The sequence below is a fragment of the Schistocerca nitens genome, chromosome 2 (assembly GCF_023898315.1).
Source record: "Schistocerca nitens isolate TAMUIC-IGC-003100 chromosome 2, iqSchNite1.1, whole genome shotgun sequence".
Lineage (NCBI taxonomy): Eukaryota > Metazoa > Arthropoda > Insecta > Orthoptera > Acrididae > Schistocerca > Schistocerca nitens.
Window position 1 is genome coordinate 1,068,615,664 of NC_064615.1, and position 21,820 is coordinate 1,068,637,483.

Below are 21,820 nucleotides of genomic sequence, written 5' to 3' on the forward strand. Positions count from 1 at the left end.
AACGCTGCATCACAGACAGGAGCGCCTGCAACGGTGTACTCAACGACGAACCTGGGTGCACGAATGGCAAAACGTCATTTTTTCGGATGAATCCAGGTTCTGTTTACTGCATCATGATGGTCGCATCCGTGTTTGGCGACATCGCGGTGAATGTACAGCACATTGGAAGCGTGTATTCGTCATCGTCATACTAGCGTATCACCCGGCTTGATGGCATGGGGTGCCAATTGGTTACACGTCTCGGTCACCTCTTGTTCGCATTGACGGCACTTTGAACAGTGGACGCTACATTTCAGATGTGTTACGACCCGTGGCTTTACCCTTCATTCGATCCCTGCGAAACCCTACACTACAGCAGGATAATGCACGACCGCATGTTGCAGGTCCTGTACGGGCGTTTCTGGATACAGAAAATGTTCGACTGCTGCCCTGGCCAGCACATTCTCCAGATCTCTCACCAATTGAAAACGTCTGGTCAATGGTGGCCGAGCAACTGGCTCGTCACAATATGCCAGTCACTACTCTTGATGAACTGTGGTATCGTGTTGAAGCTGCATGGGCAGCTGTACCTGTACACGCCATCCAAGCTCTCTTTGACTCAATGCCCAGACGTATCAAGGCCGTTATTACGGCCAGAGGTGGTTGTTTTGGGTGGTGATTTCTCAGGATCTATGCACCCAAATTGCGTGAAAATGTAATCACATGTCAGTTCTAGTATAATATATTTGTCCAATGAATACCCGTTTATCATCTGCATTTCTTCTTGGTGCAGCAATTTTAATGGCCAGTAGTGTATTAATTTTCGTCTTACATCCTCCAGTGTCGCAAAACAAAGCTTCGTTAAAGGCCATCCGATCCCGACGGTGAGTCACTCCACCTTGTCAGTGATACTTAACAGCTGCAGTAGAGTGCGCTTATCTTCCATATCGAGTCACCGCTAGACTTAAACTCCTGCACACTTGAGTAAGAGAGAACGAGTGGACGAGTGTGAAGCGACCGCAGCGCCCCAGTTATCATACTCGCGAAACCACAGCGAGAACGAAGCAACTCCGTTGGTACTGATGTTAACAATGGCGCCTTGATTTGTAAGGCATAGAGTCTGCAGCATAAGACTCGTGTACTACCTGCGTCCCTGATCCCTAGCACACAAGATTTGAGCCTGGAGAAGCAGACTTGAGGCGATACGGAACACCTCTCCACCGAGACAGTGGAACCAAGAAACTGTCCCTACTCATACGGATGAGTGATTGCAATGTAAATTGTGGGAATGCAGGAGGACGGCGTAGGTTATCTTCAATCAGAAAGATTGGCAACAATTAATAATAAAATGATGTCCATGGGTTGGCAGCTGTGGCGCCTGGCTGACATTGTTATAGTTCGTACTGCCAACTCGTACACCTGCTGCACTGCGAGTGTTTCGAGAGCGGCCTATCGATTGTGGTGCGGTACTCTCCAGAGTCGTGAGTACTGTCACCACATAAATGACAACTCGCAAAAGCTCAGTGCCTCTTTCATTGCAGGAGATACTCCTCTTTTGTGACAAGTGTAGCAGACGACGGAACCTGATACATTACAAAACGCCCACAGAGCTATATCGTAGGCTTATGTACAAGGTACAGGAGACTTCAAGTATTCAAGTCTCCTGTGCGCGAGTTATTTTAGCCCAGCTAGATGGGCGTAATCGAAGACTTTACGTTTCACATACATTTACACTAAGTGGAACAGTATTTCGTACCAATATCCTCCGCTATGCACCGTACTGTGGTTTGCAGAGTATGTGTGAGCTATGCTGCGGCTCGCATTCGTACTGTTGTAGGTTTCCGTCCTCTGTTGGAGGCCAGACTGTATCGTTTAGTTGACATAGTTGCGGTTGCTTGTATTCTTCTTCGGTTCTAGGCGCGCAGTCCGGAACCGTGCGACTGCTACGGTCGCAGGTTCGAATCCTGCCTCGGGCATGGTTGTGTGTGATGTCCTTAGGTTAGTTAGGTTTAAGTAGTTCTAAGTTCTAGGGGACTGATGACCACAGCAGTTGAGTCCTATAGTGCTCAGAGCCATTTGAACCATTTGTATTCTTCTTGTGTTGACTGGCGACACCTGGTTTCGCAAGTGTTGCTTGTCCGCTTGTGGCAGCAGTGGAGTTATCGATATATAGTAAGTGTGGCCCTATTTTTGGGGTAACGTTGTTGTTCTTCTGGGTCGTGTGACTGAGCAGTTCGGTTGGGGACTCCGGAGGAGCCAAGGGGGCAGTTCGCGAACACGCCGGGTCTGCTGGCGGCACGCATGGAGTGCCGGATGGGGGGGCTGTGGTCGCGAGGGTACACGACCTAGTCGTCAGCCGGATCCAACAAGCGTTAAGTTGTGTGGATTTTAATCCTAGCAGTGAAACCTCCACCATTGTGATATCTCGCGATTCTCCAGTGACTTGGGTTTGTGTTGCTGCTGCAGTGCCACCGAGACAAAGAGCAGCGAGTGCAATGCTTGGGGAAGGCGGATCTAATTAGCTTTCCTCGACTTCTTGTTACTAATCGCTGCATTCTATGTTTTACTATTTGTTAAGTTCAACTAGCGGTATTTTTCCTGCCTGGTGACCGCTAACGCTCCGCTGAGCGGCCCTGGAGGTTAGTGTATGTAACGGCAGTGTACGTTTCCTCGCCTTGGCGCTGCTTTCCGGTAAGGCGTGTAGTTTTGACAGCTTCCTCGATTTGTAGGTCAGTTGGTGTTTCTTCTACTCTGGTAGTAGTGGTTCCTTTCTCCTTTCGGACGCTCTAAGCACAGCATTCTGAGGTCGTAGTGCTGACCACCGCCGGCCGGGGTGACCAAGCTGTTAAAGGCGCTTCAGTCTGGAACCGCGCGACCGCTACGGTCGCAGGTTCGAATCCTGCCTCGGGCATGGATGTGTGTGATGTCCTTAGGTTAGTTAGGTTTAAGTAGTTCTAAGTTCTAGGGGACTGATGACCTTAGAAGTTAAGTCCCATAGTGCTCAGAGCCATTGAACCATTTGCTGACCACCGGTTCCGGCTTTGGCGTGGTGTACCATCGTTGCATTGGTTATCAGACGTTAGGTAGTTTCAGCAGATTACCATTAGTCATTCGTTAGACTCCCACTAGTCTGAGTTACCATCTTAAGTGAATGCAACTCTTGGCTGCCTTTCTCATCGCTCGCGAAACTGTTTTTGGCCCGAACCTCTCAGAGGTCGATTCCTGGTGCACCGTCTGTGACTGGTCCTTGTATTTTATTATTCTATTTGTTGTTTTATTGTATGTTTCTAAATTTTTTATATAATTGCTATTCTTGGCGTTACAGCACGTATAAATGGTTGTGCTACCAAGTTTACCATCATTTTGTCTCACCTGTTTGGTGATCAGCTGCTTGTCCTTTTAAATTAACCTTTGCTGCTGTATTTGCTGCTCACCTCTATGTTTTATTTAAATTTTTTATGTAATTGCCATTCTTGGCGTTACAGCAGGTGTAAAGGTTGTGCTGCCAAGTTTACCAGCATTTTGCCTCACCCGTTTCGTGATCAGTTGCCTGACTTTTTAAATTAACCTTGCTATTGCATCGCTGTTTTACAGTATGTTTGTTACATTTTTTATAATTGCCGTTCACAGCGTTTAAATCCTTCAGCCGTGGTCACTTGCCTTAAAATTCTAACTGGGCTCACATTTGCTTGTTTTTAAAAGATTATTTACTGTGTTTGTATTTTATGCTCATTTGGTAAATTGTAACGCACTGAAAGCCACTATTAATTATAGAGTTGTTTATTCTTTCATTAATAACGTCTGATATCTTTATTTATTGCTGAGTCTGGAATTACCCTTTTAAATAAATATGTGTAATTGCAAAAGGGAAACAGTAGTTCAAATACAAATGGCTCTGAGAACTATGGAACTTAACATCTGAGGTCATCAGTCCCCTAGAACGTAGAACTACTTAAACCTAACTAACCTAAGGACATCACACACATCCATGCCCGAGGCAGGATTTTCGAACCTGCGACCGTAGCAGTCGCGCGGTTCCGGACTGAAGCGCCTAGAACCGCTCGGCTACCGCCGCCGGCGGAAACAATAGTAACTGATTACGACCCCGTCCACAATTGTAACCGAATCCTGCCTTCCTTAACTACCAGGTTTCAATATGTACATATGTGGATACAGATGTTGAGTAAGAGAGATTGTATTGATTTTAAATGGCTTGGGAATATCAAATGTTCTTCAAAACAGTCAGGTAAGCTAATGCAAAATGTTTCTCTTACCTGTAAGGCTAGTAAAGGGGAATACACCAGCGTTGTTGATGAGGACGTCGACGCCGCCCAGGTTGTCCTTGACCCACTTGAAGGCAGCCAGGATGCTGGCTTCGTCGCTCACATCCCCGGCAATGGCGTGCAGCTTCCCCGGCGCGTCTTTGAGCGCCAGCTCCTGTTGTCAGGCACAAATTCCATACTATACACGAGAAAAGAAGCAAATGATCGAAGCAGATCTCTCACTCTTAGTACAGACTAGTCTTTCGTGTTTTGCTGTGCGTGACATTTCGAACGTTCTCATGATTACGTCGAATTTTTGATAAGAACGATTTACGTAATTTGAATAAATATTCTCCAGTTGTACTTGAGAAATTGTTTATTTGGTTAAGATCGTACACACAGCCCAGGTTTCAGGACCTAAATCCCATCTTCAGGGGCTACAAAAAACGAGGGAAACAAGAGACATACTGTATAATATTAACTAACACTAAAAGCGTCCATACATATGAACATCTGGTCATACCTCAACTGCTTACGAGAAAATCGTACCAGCCATGTTATAAAGCCACAAAGTTATCAAGTAGCATGCGGGATCTCTTGCGGATGAGGCATGAAAAAATTCTCTGTATTTTACTAAGATGGTATCTGTTCTTTCGGACATGTCCGAAAGAACAGATACCATCGCTGCCCATGCAGCTCATTAGAATGAAATTACAACCAAATGAAAACCCTTAGCTGCTTACAGGCGTTGACGTACGTCAACGGGGACAGATGAAAATGTGTGCCACGACTGGGACTCGAACCCGGGATCTCCTGCTTACATGGCAGACACTCTATCCATCTGGACCACCGAGGTCAAGTGGCCAGTGAGCCTTACATATATGGTATCTGTTCTTTCGGACAAGTCCAAAAGAACAGATACCACCGGTGACCATGCAGCTTATTAGAATGAAATTACAATGATATGAAAACCCCTAGCAGCTTACAGATGTTGACATACTGACCATCTTCTTATTCTGTGCGGATGCACAAACAGTGACCGAACTCTTAGGGGAACGGCAACGCGCCGCGAGTAACGAGTATAATGGGCGGGGACACTACGAATGTGGGTTTTGCGGGAGGTGTGCCAGAGATAAATCCCTGCAGTCGCACTATCCTTTGTGTCCTCGGTGGTTCAGATGGATAGAGCGTCTGCCATGTAAGCAGGAGATCCCGGGTTCGAGTCCCAGTCGGGGCACACATTTTCATCTGTCCCCGTTGTAAGCAGCTGAGGGTTTTCTTTTCAGTGTAAAGATTCTTTGTGTTAACCAGAACCACACCTGGTAAACAGGGAGTGACCGAATAAAACAAGAATAAATCAATAAACAGACACTGACTGACAGAGTAATGTAACATACGAAGCAACTGCGAACGGCCCGACAAGAGCCATATGCGTAAGACCGTAAAACGGAGGAGTACATGTTGTGAAATGTCAATTTCTGAATCTCAAAAATAACTTACGTATAAGCGCCCGGCCCGCCGCATGTCGTACACGCCAAGCAAAACCGGTCAACAGACGGCCACGCGATCCGCAGTGAGAGTTCTCAGAACACGTAGTCGTCACGGAGTGTCGCCGCCACCGAGGGCGGAACAACCGACGGAATCATAGTTAATACCACGACGACGCTCCCCCGTTTTCTCCCAAACGTCGTCCACTACTAGTATTTCTGCATGAATGGCATTAACTTATCTAGGCCTGGTACAGAGTAAACAATTAAAGGCCGTTTTCCATCTAACTCGACCAATGCGGACTGGTACCCGTTAATCCGCCTCAGTTACCCTGTGTCGGCGATAGCTGCGCAAACACCGTTTCCACACCGCTTCCAGGTACGCGTACACCATAGTTATTCTACCACGCAGACATTTGGGGTTACACACTTCTGGTATGTGACGTTCACCGGGAGAGGGGGGGGGGGGGGGGGGTCCACTCGAGGCCGTACTGCACAGTAACCCTGGGTTCGGTGTAGGACGGCGGTGGGATGCGTGGACTGCTGTGGCCTGTTGTAGGGTTGTGAACCACTGAGGCCAAAGGCGGGACGAAGCCTCTCCGTCGTTTCTAGGTCCCCGGTTTAATACATACATGTATACCATAGCTTTGACATACCAATCGTTATCGTCACTTCACCAATTAAAAACTTCATGTCAATAAGAAACCCAACGGGCACACGGCTAGAACCGTATTGTCAAGCCAAACTGTCTGCACTGCGGAGGCAGAGACGGTGCCCGCTACAGGGCGCTGGAGCACCGATATGTGTGCCGGGGTCTACGACTTTGCGTGGCTTACACGGAAGCCACTGGTCAAGTAAAGAAATTCGCATATATGTTTACAGGAACCTGAAATTACGCAATGGTCCACAATCCGGTACAAAGACAATTTTTACGTTCAATTTACTGTATAATACTACAGAATAAAATTGTCTCCGTTTATTACAAATAATCGTAAAAGAAAAATTAATGGAAATCCTTTATAAAAAGGCCTGTACATCAGGCGATAACTCGTTTGTATAATTACAAATATGTATTTCAAGGTAAGACCAGTACGTATGTATTAAGTCGGTACATAAAATATCATCTATTGCGTACATTTTGGACTACATTGCTCACGTCGGTTCGCAGTAATTAGTTTATTATTTCATGAAGACATTTCTGGTGAAACAACAACGGGCCTTCAAAAGATATTGAATTGAATCATATGTTCCAGAAGTAACTGAGGAAGGTAATTGTCTTATTCGTTCCGATTGAGAAACAATACATCAAATCAAACTTCCTGGCAGATTAAAACTGTGTGCCGGACCGAGACTCGAACTCGAGACCTTTGCCTTTCTCGGGCAAGTGCTCTACCATCTGAGCTACCCAAGCACGACTCAGGCCCCGTTCTCATAGCTTTACTTCTGCCATTCTGGAATACATGAAATACTCCAAAAATACCGGATTCATCAATCAAACAATTGGGATTTGAATGGTTATTAATGTAAATTTCTAACTGCTCTCGTAATATAAATTATTGCTCTTATTATGGAGTTGCTATACATTAAGGGAACTTTACATGTCTATTAGCTTACGTTCAAGGTCTCGTAGATGTGCTTCCATGGAACTGTTGTTGCTTGTGTAATCATACCCCTAAATCGTTTTCTAATACGTCCACCCATCTGCCCGAAATAATACACCTGTATGACCCGCTTTTATTCCTTTATTTTCCCGCATTCAAAAAATGGTTCAAATGGCTCTGAGCACTATGGGACTGAACTGCTGTGGTCATCAGTCCCCTAGAACTTAGAACTACTTAAACCTAACTAACCTAAGGACATCACACACATCCATGCCCGAGGCAGGATTCGAACCTGCGACCGAAGCGGTCCCGCGGTTCCAGACTGTAGCGCCTAGAACCGCACGGCCACTCCGGCCTGCCTTTCCCGCATTACTAAATGTATTTGAGGGGGGGGGGGGGGCTCTAAACTATGGCGCAGAAGTTTGCCTAACTTTGTACTTGTCCAAAAACCTCCCTGTATGTAATCTTTACTGAATGCATGTGCAAATTTTTGAGACAACGAGCCATAAATGGCAGAGATATATATTTCGTATTAACACGAATAAAAGGATTTTTTTGTTTTCTATTTTGCGAAACACTTTTTCAGCCATATTCTCTTGTAGCCATTTGCCTTGCCTATCTAAATAATGGTGTCAGTTTCTCTATTCTTATATTTCTCATCTAACTGAAACTTATTGAAGTTTCATGATAGCTATAACACGGCTGAAACTTAATCATTGGTAGTTCAACAAACACCTCTAACGGCGCAATTTAAGCGCCACCCTTCTATCTGTTTGCAAAAAGGAAGAGGATCCAAACCATACATTTGTACGCTGTCCTCGGAGCAAGTATCACATAAACGTACCTGCAAGTAATCTTCGGGCTCTTGGTCATCAGTTCCTGAGCAGCCTCCGAACATAGTTAGAATCTAGTGATACAGCAACGTATAAAATACAGTACTAGTTCGTCAAAAGCACCAATATCACGATATAGCTCCACACGCTGCTAATCTAATGCTCTTGGTATTTGAAATTCTACGGGAAGACGAAGCACAATAAACGGACCATATTCCCACGTGCTACTCAGGGGTATATGGAACGCTCAGTCTATAAATGAATGTCGCTTCTGTATTCATGTGTCTGAATACTGGTGTATCTATACGTGTGGCTGTAATGTGCAAATGTCGCTCTTTTGTCCTGTTCTCATTTTCTGTCTAGATGGTACGTATAGACCTGCACAAATATTCAATTCTCTGTACGCAGTTTTTGAAACAATTCATGCAGGACATTTAAAAGATAATTTGCTAATTTAGATTAATTGTCATTAATATGGATTGAATGTTTACCAATGACGATTTATCATTTGTTATTGTGATCTATATATTCAGAGTGAGACGACGATTGAAAATTTGTACCAAGGGCGGCATTCAAACCCAGGTCTCCCGTTCACGAGGCAGATGCGCTAACCACTACGCCACCCTGGCACATTGGCTTTGCACAACTGCACAGACCACCTACCACGCCTCCCTTCTCAAAAATGGTTCAAATGGTTCTGAGCACTATGGGACTCAACTGCTGTGGTCATCAGTCCCCTAGAACTTAGAACTACTTAAACCTAACTAACCTAAGGACATCACACACATCCATGCCCGAGGCAGGATTCGAACCTGCGACCGTAGCGGTCGTGCGGTTCCAGACTGTAGCGCCTTTAACCGCTCGGCCACTCCGGCCGGCTACCTCCCTTCTCAATGCAAATTCCCAGCCACGCATCAGTCCAGGATCCCCTGTTATTTTCTATGCTGAGATGCTATTCCAACACAATTGGAGAGTATCTGCAATGCTTCTGAGTTTAGGTGGATAACAAGAGGGATGAGGTGTGAAAGGGAATTTGGACTGAGGAAGGAGGCATCCTAGGATAGCCCATGCTGTGGTGGAAAACCACTGTGCCAGGATGGGGTAGCATTAAGTGCGTCTGCCTAGTGTGCTGGAGACATGAGTTCGAATCTCAGCCTTGCTAAAAGATTTCATTCGTCACTTCAGTTTGTATACATACATCACAGACGTTTGAGACTTGAAAAGGTCTCTGGAATCATACAGTTTCGTTTGATTTCTTATTGTGTTACCAGTAGAATTTTTATAGCATACTACCTCTGTGTATCCTGTGTTACATTTTCGCCTTGTTTACTCGTTTCATTATACTGTGGATTTAAATTTGTTTTATATCGGAATCTGTCCCTTGTTAAACCCATATAACTTCGTAATAGGCGGGCCGGCCGCGGTGGCCGAGCGGCTCTAGGCGCTTTAGTTCGGAATCGCACGACTGCTACGGTCGCACGTTCGAATCTTGCCTCGGGCATGGATGTGTGTGATGTCCTTAGGTTAGTTTAGTTTAAGTAGTTTTAAGTTCTAGGGGACTTACGACCTCCGATGTTAAGTGCCATAGTGCTTTTTTTCGTAAAAAGTGAGACTTAAAAAAAGTAATGTATGGCGCACTCTGAGCTGTCAAAACAAACTGTACTAATGTCAAGTGTTGAGATGGTAGTAGGGGCATGTTCCGAAAGCCAATAAACAAAAATTAAAAAGGGTGTCAGCAGGTCTCTACACACTTCGCTTCTTGTGATCATCAGTGCCTGGCTCCGGGCGTTTGGTACCGCACTTTAAGAAAATCGTATTTGGTCACCACAGATTGGGAATGGATTTGGAGTGAGTACTGAGATATACAAAACGGAACTTTCGTCGTCAACGTGCATTACTCCTAAAGTCTCTACACTACTACGGAATGGATTAAAGTTTATCGGTAAGCGCTCTGCAAATTATCAATGTCGTTACATTGGCAGTAGAGACAGATCGCGTTGAAAATAATCCTGGATTTTGTGTAAGAGATTCACGGACATCTAAACAAACTGCATTCGATATCTGGAATGGTCGTGGTGTAAAGCTTTATAGAGATAGACGCTAGGGCGTTTCACTTCGTGATAGTATCATAGCTGAGCTCTCGGTAAATTTTTGTTTCGTTTTAGAAAATAAGGGCAGAATACCAATACGTTTTAGGTTTTGTAATGCACATTATTATATTACTGATTGTTTTAATCAATTATGCTGCGGCGGTGTCGTGAAATGGTTTCGTCGTACACCAACTGGTAGTGTCCCGAAAAACTTAGATTTGGTGCTAAGGCTTGCGGAAAATTAACGATTCACTTATATGTTTAAGGAAGAAAATCCGTTTTTATTTTCTGCGATAATCTTTTTAACATTTGGTCACCCCTTAAATATGAATGGCACCATAATCGTTGCCCGTGTCATAGGTCCTAATAGTACTGTTTCCTGATTGTGACTGATTTAAAATAAGTATAATGGCTTGGAGATCTATATACTCCACAGGAAATGACTCAGTCATGTACAAATCTTACCTGCAGCGTAGCACTACTGGAAAACGCGCATCTTACGAGTATTGTAGCCGTGATACATCTTTGTTGTACTTACCTTTGAAAAGCGCTTTTCGTCATTCGATTTAGTTCGATCTGCATTCCTGTCACCATTGACAGTGCCAACAAAAAAACGTATGGAAATTAAGCAAATCAATCGTGGTTTGATGTTGGCCACATGAGAATCTCTTTGCACAAAAGAAAGTGAAAGCGGTACCTATACTGGACGAACGTCTGCATTTCACCCACTCGCTAAATGCTTTTAATTACACTTCAACTGGCAACCGCATCGCTGTTTGTCCCAGTCATGCATCTGATACTACTGTTAACAACCTTAGGTATCTTCTTATTAAATATTACCAATTAGCGATGGCCTCAGGATAGTGGTTCAAAAATTGCTGAAATGGCTCTGAACACTGTTGGACTTAACATGGGAGGTCATCAGTCCCCTAGACTTAGAACTACTTAAACCTAATTAACCTAAGGACACCATACACATCCATGCCCGAGGCAGGATTCGAACACGCGACCGTACCAGCAGCGCGGTTCCGGACTGAAGGGCCTAGAACCGCTCAGCCACTCAGGATAGTGCCTTGAGCATTTAAACGCTACCTTGACAACAGATGTATTATCCCAGATACAGTGCAGTGAGGAAGAGTCCTTGCCCGCATCTCGTGGTCGTGCGGTAGCGTTCTCGCTTCCCACGCCCGGGTTCCCGAGTTCGATTCCCGGCGGGGTCAGGGATTTTCTCTGCCTCGTGATGGCTGGGTGTTGTGTGCTGTCCTTAGGTTAGTTAGGTTTAAGTAGTTCTAAGTTCTAGGGGACTGATGACCATATATGTTAAGTCCCATAGTGCTCAGAGCCATTTGAACCATTTTTTTTTGAAGAGTCCTTACCTTAATCTTCTCGACCCTCCTGGCCATTCCCACGACGGTGAGTCCATGCTTGAGCAGCGCCTGCACTATGGCAGCACCAATGCCTACACTGGCGCCAGTAACCAGTGCTACGCGTCCCTTGTATTTCTCGATGCCCATCGCTGTGTGAGCTAACTTACTGGCTCGGCTGTGAGATTAGCTAGACGAGTCGAGGGAGTCTGCGAACCTCCATGCGAGTACCAGCGATTTGGCGATTTAACGATAAGGGTATTACGCCACGGGTAAAGGTCAATGGTCCGTTTATCTCTGGAATTCTGTGTAGCCCGGAAAAACAATCTTGTACTCTGTACACTCTTCAACAGATTTGCGTCAGGCGAAGTTCTTATCCTACGTCGTTGCACAATAGTTCAGTCACGACATACTAATTGTCTTATTTGACATATCATCGTGATACTTCGGTTATAAGGAGATGTAGAAAGATTTTACATAAGTGGGGGAGTAGCCGTGTATGTGAAAAACGGCATCCCATTTGAGTCAATTGATGTTGCAAAGTACTGCACTGGAAAGGTGTTTGAATGTTGTGCACGTGTGGTTAAATTTAATGGAGCTAAACTTCTAACTGTTGTTATTTATAGATCCCCAGACTCCAAGTTCACAACATTTTTGTTAAAGCTACAGGAAGTTCTTTGTTCACTTTATAGGAAATACAAAAAGTTAGTTATATGTGGCGACTTCAATATTAATTGTATATGTGATTGCGCAAGGAAGAGGATGCTGGTAGACCTCCTTAATTTATATAATCTTATGCAAACCATATTCTTTCCAACGAGAGTGCAAGGGAACAGTAGAACAACCATAGACAACATTTTTGTTCATTCCTCATTACTAGAAGGGCATTCTGTTAGCAAAAAGGTGAATGGCCTTTCAGATCATGATGCGCAAATTTTAACTCTAAAAGATTTTTGTGCTGCAACACGTGTTAAATATAGTCATCAGCTGTTTAGGAAAGCTGATCCAGTTGCTGTAGAGACCTTTGTAAACCTTATCAAAGAACAAGAGTGGCAAGATGTTTATAGCGCTGATACAGTAGACGATAAATATAATGCTTTTCTCAAGATTTTTCTCGTGATCTTTGAAAGTTGCTTTCCGTTAGAACGTTCAAAACAGGGTACTAGCACAAACAGCCAGCTTGGGTGGCTGACTAGAAGGATAAGAATATCTTGTAGAACAAAGTGGCAATTATATCAAAACGTTAGAAACATCTAAATGCAGCAGCCCATTACACACAGTATTGTAAGGTGCTTAAAATGTTATTAGGAAGGCAAAAAGTATGTGGTATGCAGATAGAATAGCTAAGTCTCAGGATAAAATTAAAACCATATGGTCAGTAGTACAGGAAGTGGCTGGTCTGCAGAGACAGGTCGAGGATGTAGAATCAGTGCGTAGTGGGAATGTCCGTGTTACTGATAAGTCGCGTATATGTACAGTATTTAATAATCACTTTCTGAATATAGCAGGTGAATTAAATAGAAACCTAGTCCCAACAGGGAATCATATAGCGCTCTTAGAAAAAAGTGTTCCGAGACTTACCTGAAATGCTCCTCCATGATACTGACAAGAGGGAAATTGAGTTAATAATTAAATAACTAAAGGCCAAGAACTCTCATGGATATGACGGGGTATCTAGCAGAATACTGAAGTGTTGTTCTATGTATGTTAGCCCAGTACTTAGCCATATCTGTAACTTTCCTTTAGGAGTGGTCGGTTTCCTGACCGATTAAAGTACTCGGTAGTGAAGCCACTTTATAAAAAGGGAGACATTGATAATGTTGACAATTTCAGACCTATTTCTATGCCATCGGTGTTTGCCAAAGTTAACCGGAAGGTTGTATATACAAGGTTACTGGAGCATTTAAATTCACATAATTTGCTGTCAAATGTTCAGTTTGGTTTTAGAAATGGTTTAATAACTGAAAATGCTATATTCTATTTCCTCTGTGAGTTTTTGGACGGATTAAATAAAAGGTTGCGAACGCTAGGTGTTTTCTTTGATTTAACGAAGGCTTTTGACTGTGTTGACCACAAAATATTACAGCAGAAGTGGGACCATTATGGAGTAAGAGGAGCAGCTTACAATTGGTTCGCCTCTTACTTTAAGAACAGAAAGCAGAAGGTAATTCTCCGCAATATTGAGAGTGGTAGTGATGTTCAGTCCCAATGGGGCACTGTTAAGTGGGGCGTTCCCCAAGGGTCGGTCCTGGGGCCACTGCTGTTTCTTATTTATATAAATGATATGCCTTCTAGTATTACAGGTGATTCAATAATATGTCTTGTTTGCTGATGACACCAGCTTGGTAGTGAAGGATCTTGTGTGTAATATTGAAACAGTATCAAATAATGTAGTTCATGAAATAAGTTCGTGGCTTGTGGAAAATAATTTGATGCTAAATCACAGTAAGACTCAGTTTTTACAGTTTCTAACTCACAATTCAACAAGAACCGATATTGTGATCAGACAGACTGGGCATATTATAAGTGAGACGGAACAGTTCAAGTTCCTAGGCGTTCGGATAGATAGTAAGCTGTTGTGGAAAGCCCATGTCCAGGATCTTGTTCAGAAACTAAATACTGCTTTATTTACCATTAGAACAGTATCTGAAATAAGTGACACTTCAACACGAAAAGTAGTCTACTTCGCATATTTTCATACGCATATGTCGTATGGTATTATTTTTTGGGGTAATTCTTCTGATTCAAAAAGGGTATTTTTGGCTCAAAAACGGGCTGTTCGAGCTATATGTGGTGTAAGTTCGAGAACCTCTTGTCGACCCCTATTCAATAGTCTGGGAATTCTGACATTGCCCTCACAGTATATATATATTTTTTTAATGTCGTTTGTTGTTAGCAATATTAGCCTATTCCCAAGAGTTAGCAGCTTTCACTCAGTTAATACTAGGCAGAAATCCAATCTGCATGTGGAATGCACTTCCTTGACTCTTGTGCAGAAAGGAGTGCAATATTCTGCTGCATCCATTTTCAATAAGCTACCACAAGAACTCAAAAATCTTAGCAGTAGCCCAAACTCTTTTAAGTCTAAACTGAAGAGTTTCCTCGGGGCTCACTCCTTCTATTCTGTCAAGGAGCCCCTGGAAGAGCTAAAAAATTAAGCAAATTCCAGTGTTACATTGTTGATTTTCTTTATTTAAACTTACGACTTGTCACCTCAATATGTTTTTTTATATTTCATTTTATCTGTTTCTAATATCGTGTTATAATTTCATGTATTGACTCGTTCCATGACCATGGAGACTTCTCCTTAATTTGGTCCCACGGAACAATAAATAAATAAATAAATAAATAACGAAATGTACCAGGGGCAAGCAATAAGTAATGCAACACTTTTTTTCCCGGCAAATTTCAGTTGAAAAAAATGCGGAATTTGCTGTGGGACATCGTGGAATATTGCCGTTTCAGACCAGATTCGTGAAGTTCCTATAGGTGGCGGCGCTTTACGTAGCCTTCAAAATGGCGTCTGTCACGGAGGCGAGTTCCAAGCAGAGAGTTGTAATTGAGTCTATTTAGCTGGAAAAACAGAGCATCGCATATATTCATAGGGGCTTTCAGAAGGAATACGGAGACCCGGCAGTGACAAAAGCACGGTGAGTCGTTGGGCGTTGTGTCTGTCGTCATCGCAACGAGGTCGAGCAGACGTGTCTGATCTTCCGCGTGCCGGCTGGCCGCACACAGGACTGTGACAGTTGCAATGTTGGAATGAGCGGACACTCTCATTCGAGGTGATAGACGGATCACAATCAAGCATCTCGCGGCTCAGCTGTACGCCTCTGTTTGTAGTGCTGACATACTGTCACCAGTTGGATTATTCAAGAAGATTTGTGCCCACTGGGTTCCTCGCCCTCTAACAGAAGACGATAAAGAGCAACGGAGGCCCATCGGTCCCGTAAGCGAGTTCCAAGAAAAAGAGCTGTCATTGAGTTTATTTCGGCTTAAAAATAGAGCATACATATATTCATAGGGGCTTGCAGAAGGAATACGGAGACACGGCAATGAACAAAACCACGGTGTTTCGTTGGACGAAGCTCTGTGATCATCGCAACGAGGTGCTTGTGCTTCAGGAGGCTCATTGTGACAATTTTTTTCGAACATCGTCCAGGGCGATGAAACATGAGTTCATCACTCCGAACCGGAAAAAAATGGTTCAAAAGGCTCTAAGCACTATGGGACTTAACATCTGAGATCATCCGCCCCCTAGACATAGAACTACTTAAACCTAACTAACCTAAGGGCATCACACACAACCATGCCCGAGGCAGGATTCGAACCTGCTACCGTAGCAGCAGCGCGGTTCCGGACTGAAGCGCCTAGAATGGCTCGGCCGAAGAACCGGAAACAAAACGATACCACCTTTCGTCCGAAGAAAATGTTCAAAGCCTGAACCTCAAACGGTAAAGTCGTAGCGACGGTCTTCTGAGACTCTGACTGGGATATTCTGTTTGATGCCCTCCCCCATGGTGCAACCTGCAACTCCGAAACGTATTGTGCTACCCTCACGAAACTGAAGAAACGGTATCAGCGTTTCCATCGCAACAAAAATGCAGATTAACTTCATCTCCATGACAACGAAAGGCCTCACACAAGTCTGCGCACCCGAGAGGAACTCACAAAACTTGATTGGACTGTTCTTCCTCGCCCACCCTACAGCCCGGATCTCGTACCTCTCAAATTCTATCTCTCTGCCCGATGAAAGATGAACTCAATGGGGAGCAGCATGTGGATGATGGGGAGGTTACCTATGCAGCAAGGCTTGACTCCGACATCGACAACCAGAGTGGGTATCACGCGGGTGTGCAGTCCTGCCAGTAAGGTGGCGCAAGGCCGTCTCAGTGAACGGCGATACTGTTGAGAAATAGGCTTCTGTAGCCATGAGACTAAGGAGTAATATGGGGTATTGGAATCCTCAATAAAAGTGTGGGGTCCTGCCCACTCGTCTGGTATAGGTTTCCTAAAGGATGCTGCGTTCTCGGAATGCTATACAATAGTTCAAGCAAATCACTTTATTTATTTATTTACTGATTTATTTAACCTGGCAAGATTAGGGCCATCAGGCCCTCTCTTACATCTAACCAGGCATTCTACTTACTTTACATCCATATGTTTTAGTAGGCATGTTAAATTACATCTAGTACAAAAAATGAAATAAACCATTACAAAGGCACACCTGGAAAAATACATACATATAGAGTTTATATTCGTAGATCATGAGTTCAAATGGTTCAAATGGCTCTGAGCACTTTGGGACTTAACAGCTATGGTCATCAGTCCCCTAGAATTTAGAACTACTTAAACCTAACTAACCTAAGGACATCACACAACACCCAGTCATCACGAGGCAGAGAAAATCACTGACCCCGCCGGGAATCGAACCCAGGAACGCTGACGCGGGAAGTGAGAACGCTACCGCACGACCACGAGCTGCGGACACATCATAAGTAGTGTTATAATTAGACATTATTGAAGAGACAGATTCTAGATAGGAGTGCTAGCAGCAGGGAGTATGAGGGAGACTGATGGTGAAGGGAGGAGAAGAATAGAGAGACATGATGAAACATAATTCAGGAAATATAAAGGAAAAGAAGATTGCGTGGCTAATAAAGATAGATGAAGAGGAAGAAGAGAAAGGAGCAAGATAGGAGATGCTAGATTTGCCATTTGACAGATGAGAATATTGGCCTTGTACATTAATTTTGTGGAGAACGTTATGAGGATGATAGTAGGAAATGCATCAACTTCTTCTTAAAAGCAGTAGTGGATTGAATTTGGCGCAAGGTAAGGGGCAGTTTGTTCCAGAGGCGGACAGCGGCAACTGAGAAGGTGTTTGCAAAAGTTTTTGTTTTGTGAGTAGGCACAGTTAGGATGCCAAATAAGAGTGACTTCGTGTTTCGATTATGATGGCATGACAGGTTTTTAATCTCTGAAGCAAGGTACTGGGGTGCTTGCGCGACGAGGAGTCGGCGAATGTTGCAGGTGTAACGCACACAGGCATTCATGGTTAGTTCTAGCCGTCTTTTGTTTTCACTACTCATTCCTTTTTGAATGACATCACAATAGTTTTTATTACAAGTAATAAAGTAGATAGATGGTTCAGATGCCTCCAAGCACTATGGGACTTAACGTCTGAGCTCATCTGTCCCCTAGACTTAGGACTACTTAAACCCAACTAACCTAAAGACATCACACACATCCATGCACTAGGCAGGATTCGAACCTGCTACCGTAGCAGCAGCGCGGTTCTGGTCTGAAGCGCCTAGAACCGCTCGGCCAAAGTAGACAACACTTTGTATTACAAGAACGTGTCGCAAGCGATGGGCGACAGCACACAGTCAGGGTCTTCCTCAATATACTATGTCCATACAAGCAATGGATATGGATCACTAATAACTGCTGTCGTAGTGCTCTCCTAGCGCCCGTCTAGTACCGTGTCCGAGGCTGGCAGGAGCGGCGCTTATATTCTCTTCTTGTAGAGGCTGCTCCTGTCGTGGCATGGTCCCAGTCAGAGAGCCATTGGCTGACATCGTCTCACAGCCTTCTCTGCTCTTACGTTCTTCATATTAGTGCCGGGGCTTGTCGATATGCCGGAACATTCCTTCCCCTCCGCCCCCCCCCCCCCCCACCCCAAAGCGACGAACCGTCGTCGTGTAGGGAGCGCGACCACAGCGGGGAAGACAGGAGTGTGGACACCTCGCTGGACCGGAAGCTGTGGCTGCAGGGGACGTCAAGCTTCCGGTCGTGCCCCGCCATCCGGCCAGCGCTCTGGCGGAAACGTCTCCCAGAAAACAAACAGAAGGGTACGCATCCAAATCTTGATACCAGGAATCATATGAAGAAGGCGGTGATTGCTGCGGTGTGGCAGGGTGCAGCTCCATCGGTTGGACGAGGCGGAGGGGGCGAAGGCTCCCTCTCCATGGAGTTGTCCCACGGTGTCGTGAGGACACCCTCCGGCGGCTGCTTTGGCCGCGATGTCCTCAGGACCCGTGAATATGGCGGAAGAGACACTGCAAGACCATCGTGTGCAAGACAGAGGTGAAGTTGATTTTGATGTCGACGCTGCAAGCCATCTGGACCTGAAATGAGATACACGCAAGCGCCAAGTTGACGATTTAGTTCGCCTCACCCCCACCGTTATCTGCCGCTATAAACCCTGTAAAAGACAACATCAAGCGGCGTGAAGCGATACTTACGGCCTTTTTTCGGCGCCGGACGCTGAGGAGAGTGGAGCAGGTGGAGGAGTGTCCAATAGCAGCGGCAGTGAAGCGGCGATGGCCCACTCGTGGGTGCGAACGATATGAAGCGAGAAACAGTTCTAGTGCTTGATCCCTGGTGTGTGCGGCGCGAACTATGTCCGTCTACTGCTTGAAGGTTCTGACAAAACGTTCCGCTTCGCCGTTTGACTGTGGATGGAACGGTGCACCAGTTACATGTTGTATGCCATTGTGTTCACAGAATGTTTCAAATTCATTTAACGTGAAATGAGATCCTTTGTCTGACACTATTGCTTCAGGTAAACCTTCTAGGCATAAAATAGACGACACCTGAATTGTGCTACGTGAAGTTGTCGAGTTCATTGGCACAGCAAAACGGAACTTGATATACGAGACAATCACAATCAACCAGTGAGTTTTCCAAAAAGGTCCCACAAAGTCTGTTTACACACGTTGCCATGGTGACTGCGGCTTAGGCCAAGCAGAGAATTTTTATGGCGGAGCGGACTGATTATCCGCACATGCGTGACACTGTGACGTCATATGTTCTATTTGGGCGTCCACACCCTGCCAAGTACACAGTTCTTTATGCTAGGCAAGAAGCAAGGCCAAGATGTGCGAATATATGTTCAAATCTGGATCAGCTTCCGTGGCCTGTGCAAATTTTCTTATAGTTCAGCGGAAAAGACTGAAGCAATTCAGAATCCTGAGCATCGATGTGACAAAAATATATAGCAGAAGCGCCAAAGTCTGCACCAGGGTTAATCAGGAAACGTGTAAGCGCATCCGCATTACCATGTTAGGCCGTCGGACGATACACAAGCTCGTACTGGTGTACTGAGACAACAACAAAGCCCGTCTTTGCAATTTTTGGGCAGTTCGTACAGGAACCGGTTCCGTCGGATGAAACAAGGACTGCGAAGGCTTGTCATCCGTTACTAAGTAGAATTTTCTGCCATACAAATAGTGGTGGAATTTGGTGACACCGTACACAATAGACAAAGCCTCCTTCTCGATTTGTGAATAGTTACACTGAGCTTTGGATAACGCTTTCGACACGAAAGCAATAGGCCAGTCTTTATCACCAACTCTGTGCGAAAGCACTGCACCGATTCCGTAAGCGTACAACTGGTTTGTCAGGATCAAAGTGAACTAAGCGTCGATCACTGAGCAATGCATCTTTAAGTTTTTGAAAAGCTACTTGGCACTCATCTGTCCAAATAAAGGGGACATTCTTGCGACGCAACCGATGAAATGACGCTGCTATTTGCGCAGCATTTGGTATGAACTGAATATAATACACTACAGGCCATTAAAATTGCTACACCAAGAAGAAATGCAGATCATAAACGCGTTTTCATTGAGCAAATATACTATACTAGAACTGGCTTGTGATGACATTTTCACGCAATTTGGGTGCATAGATCCTGAGAAATCAGTACCCATAACAACCACCTCTGGCCGCAATGACGGCCTTGATACACCTGGGCATTGAGTCAGAACAGAGCTTGGATGGCGTGTACAGGTACAGCTGCCCATGCAGCTTCAACAAGATACCACAGTTCATCGAGAGTAGTGACTGGCGTATTGTGACAAGCCAGTTGCTCGGCCACCATTGACCAGACGTTTTCAATTGGTGAGAGATCTGGAGAATGTGCTGGCCAGGGCAGTAGTCGAACATTTTCTGTATCCAGGAAGCCTGCACAGGACCTGCAACATGCGGTCGTGCATTATCCTGCTGAAATGTAGGGTTTCGCATGGATCGAATGAAGGGTAGAGCCACGGGTCGCAACACATCTGAGATGTAACGTCCACTGTTCAATGTGCCGTCAGTGCGAACAAGAGGTGACCAAGAAATGTAACCAATGGCACCCCATACCATCACGCCGGGTGATACGCCAGCGTGGCGATTACGAATACACGCTTCCAATGTGCGTTCACCGCGATGTCGCCAATCACGGATGCTACCATCATGATGCTGTAAACAGAACCTGGATTCATCCGAAAAAAATGATGTTATGCCATTCGTGCACCCAGGTTCATCGTTGAGTACACCATCACAGGCGCTCCTGTCTGTGATGCAGCGTCAAGGGTAACCGCAGCCATGGTCTCCGAGCTGATAGTCCATGCTGCTGCAAGCGTCGTCGAACTGTTCGTGCAGATAGTTGTTGTGTTGCGAACGTCCCCATCTGTTGACTCAGGGATCGAGACGTGGCTGCACGATCCGTTACAGCCATGCGGATAAGATGCCTGTCATCTCGACTGCTAGTGATACGAGGCCGTTGGGATCCAGCACGGTGTTCCGTATTACTCTCGTGAACCCACCGATTCCCTATTCTGCTAACAGTCATTGGATCTCGACCAACGCGAGCAGCAATGTCGCGATAGGATAAACCGCAATCGCGATAGGCTACAATCCGACCTTTATCAAAGTCGGAAACGTGATGGTACGCATTTCTCCTCCTTACACGAGGCATCACAACAACGTTTCACCAGGCAACGCCGGTCAACTGCTGTTTGTGTGTCAGAGATGGGTTGGAAACTTTCCTTATGTCAGTACATTGTAGGTGTCGCCACCGGCGCCAACTTTGTATGAATGCTCTGAAAAGCTAATCATTTGCATATCACTGCATCTTCTTCCTGTCGGTTAAATTACGCGTCTGTAGAACGTCATCTTCGTGGTGTAGCAATTTTAATGGCCAGTAGTGTATGTTGGCGGTATCAGAATCGTTCTGTAGTTAGCTTCAGATACCGGTTCTCTAAAGCTTCTCAACAGTGTTTCTCGAAAAGTATGTCGTCTCCCCTCCATGGATTCCCATTTGAGTTCCCAAAGCATCTCCATAACACTTACATGTTGTTCAAACCTATCGGTAACAAATGTGGCAGCCCGCCTCTGAATTGCTTCGATGTCTTCCTTCAATGCGACCTGGTACAGA

The 21,820-nt window shown here is 45.0% G+C and overlaps 2 protein-coding genes across 2 annotated transcripts in view; both read right to left on the minus strand.

The window, feature by feature from the left end:
- LOC126237457 (farnesol dehydrogenase-like) overlaps positions 1–11,816 on the minus strand; it is a 71,529-nt gene extending 59,713 nt beyond the window's left edge. Inside the window, exons 1-2 of the mRNA XM_049947594.1 lie at positions 11,629–11,816; positions 4,254–4,416 (exon numbers count right to left, since the gene is read on the minus strand). Coding sequence (XP_049803551.1) covers positions 4,254–4,416; positions 11,629–11,766 — 301 coding nt within the window. The 5' untranslated portion in view covers positions 11,767–11,816. The remainder of the gene's footprint in view (positions 1–4,253; positions 4,417–11,628) is intronic.
- Positions 1–21,820, minus strand: part of LOC126237454 (dehydrogenase/reductase SDR family member 11-like) — a 421,354-nt gene that overhangs the window by 308,523 nt on the left and 91,011 nt on the right. The window lies entirely within an intron of this gene.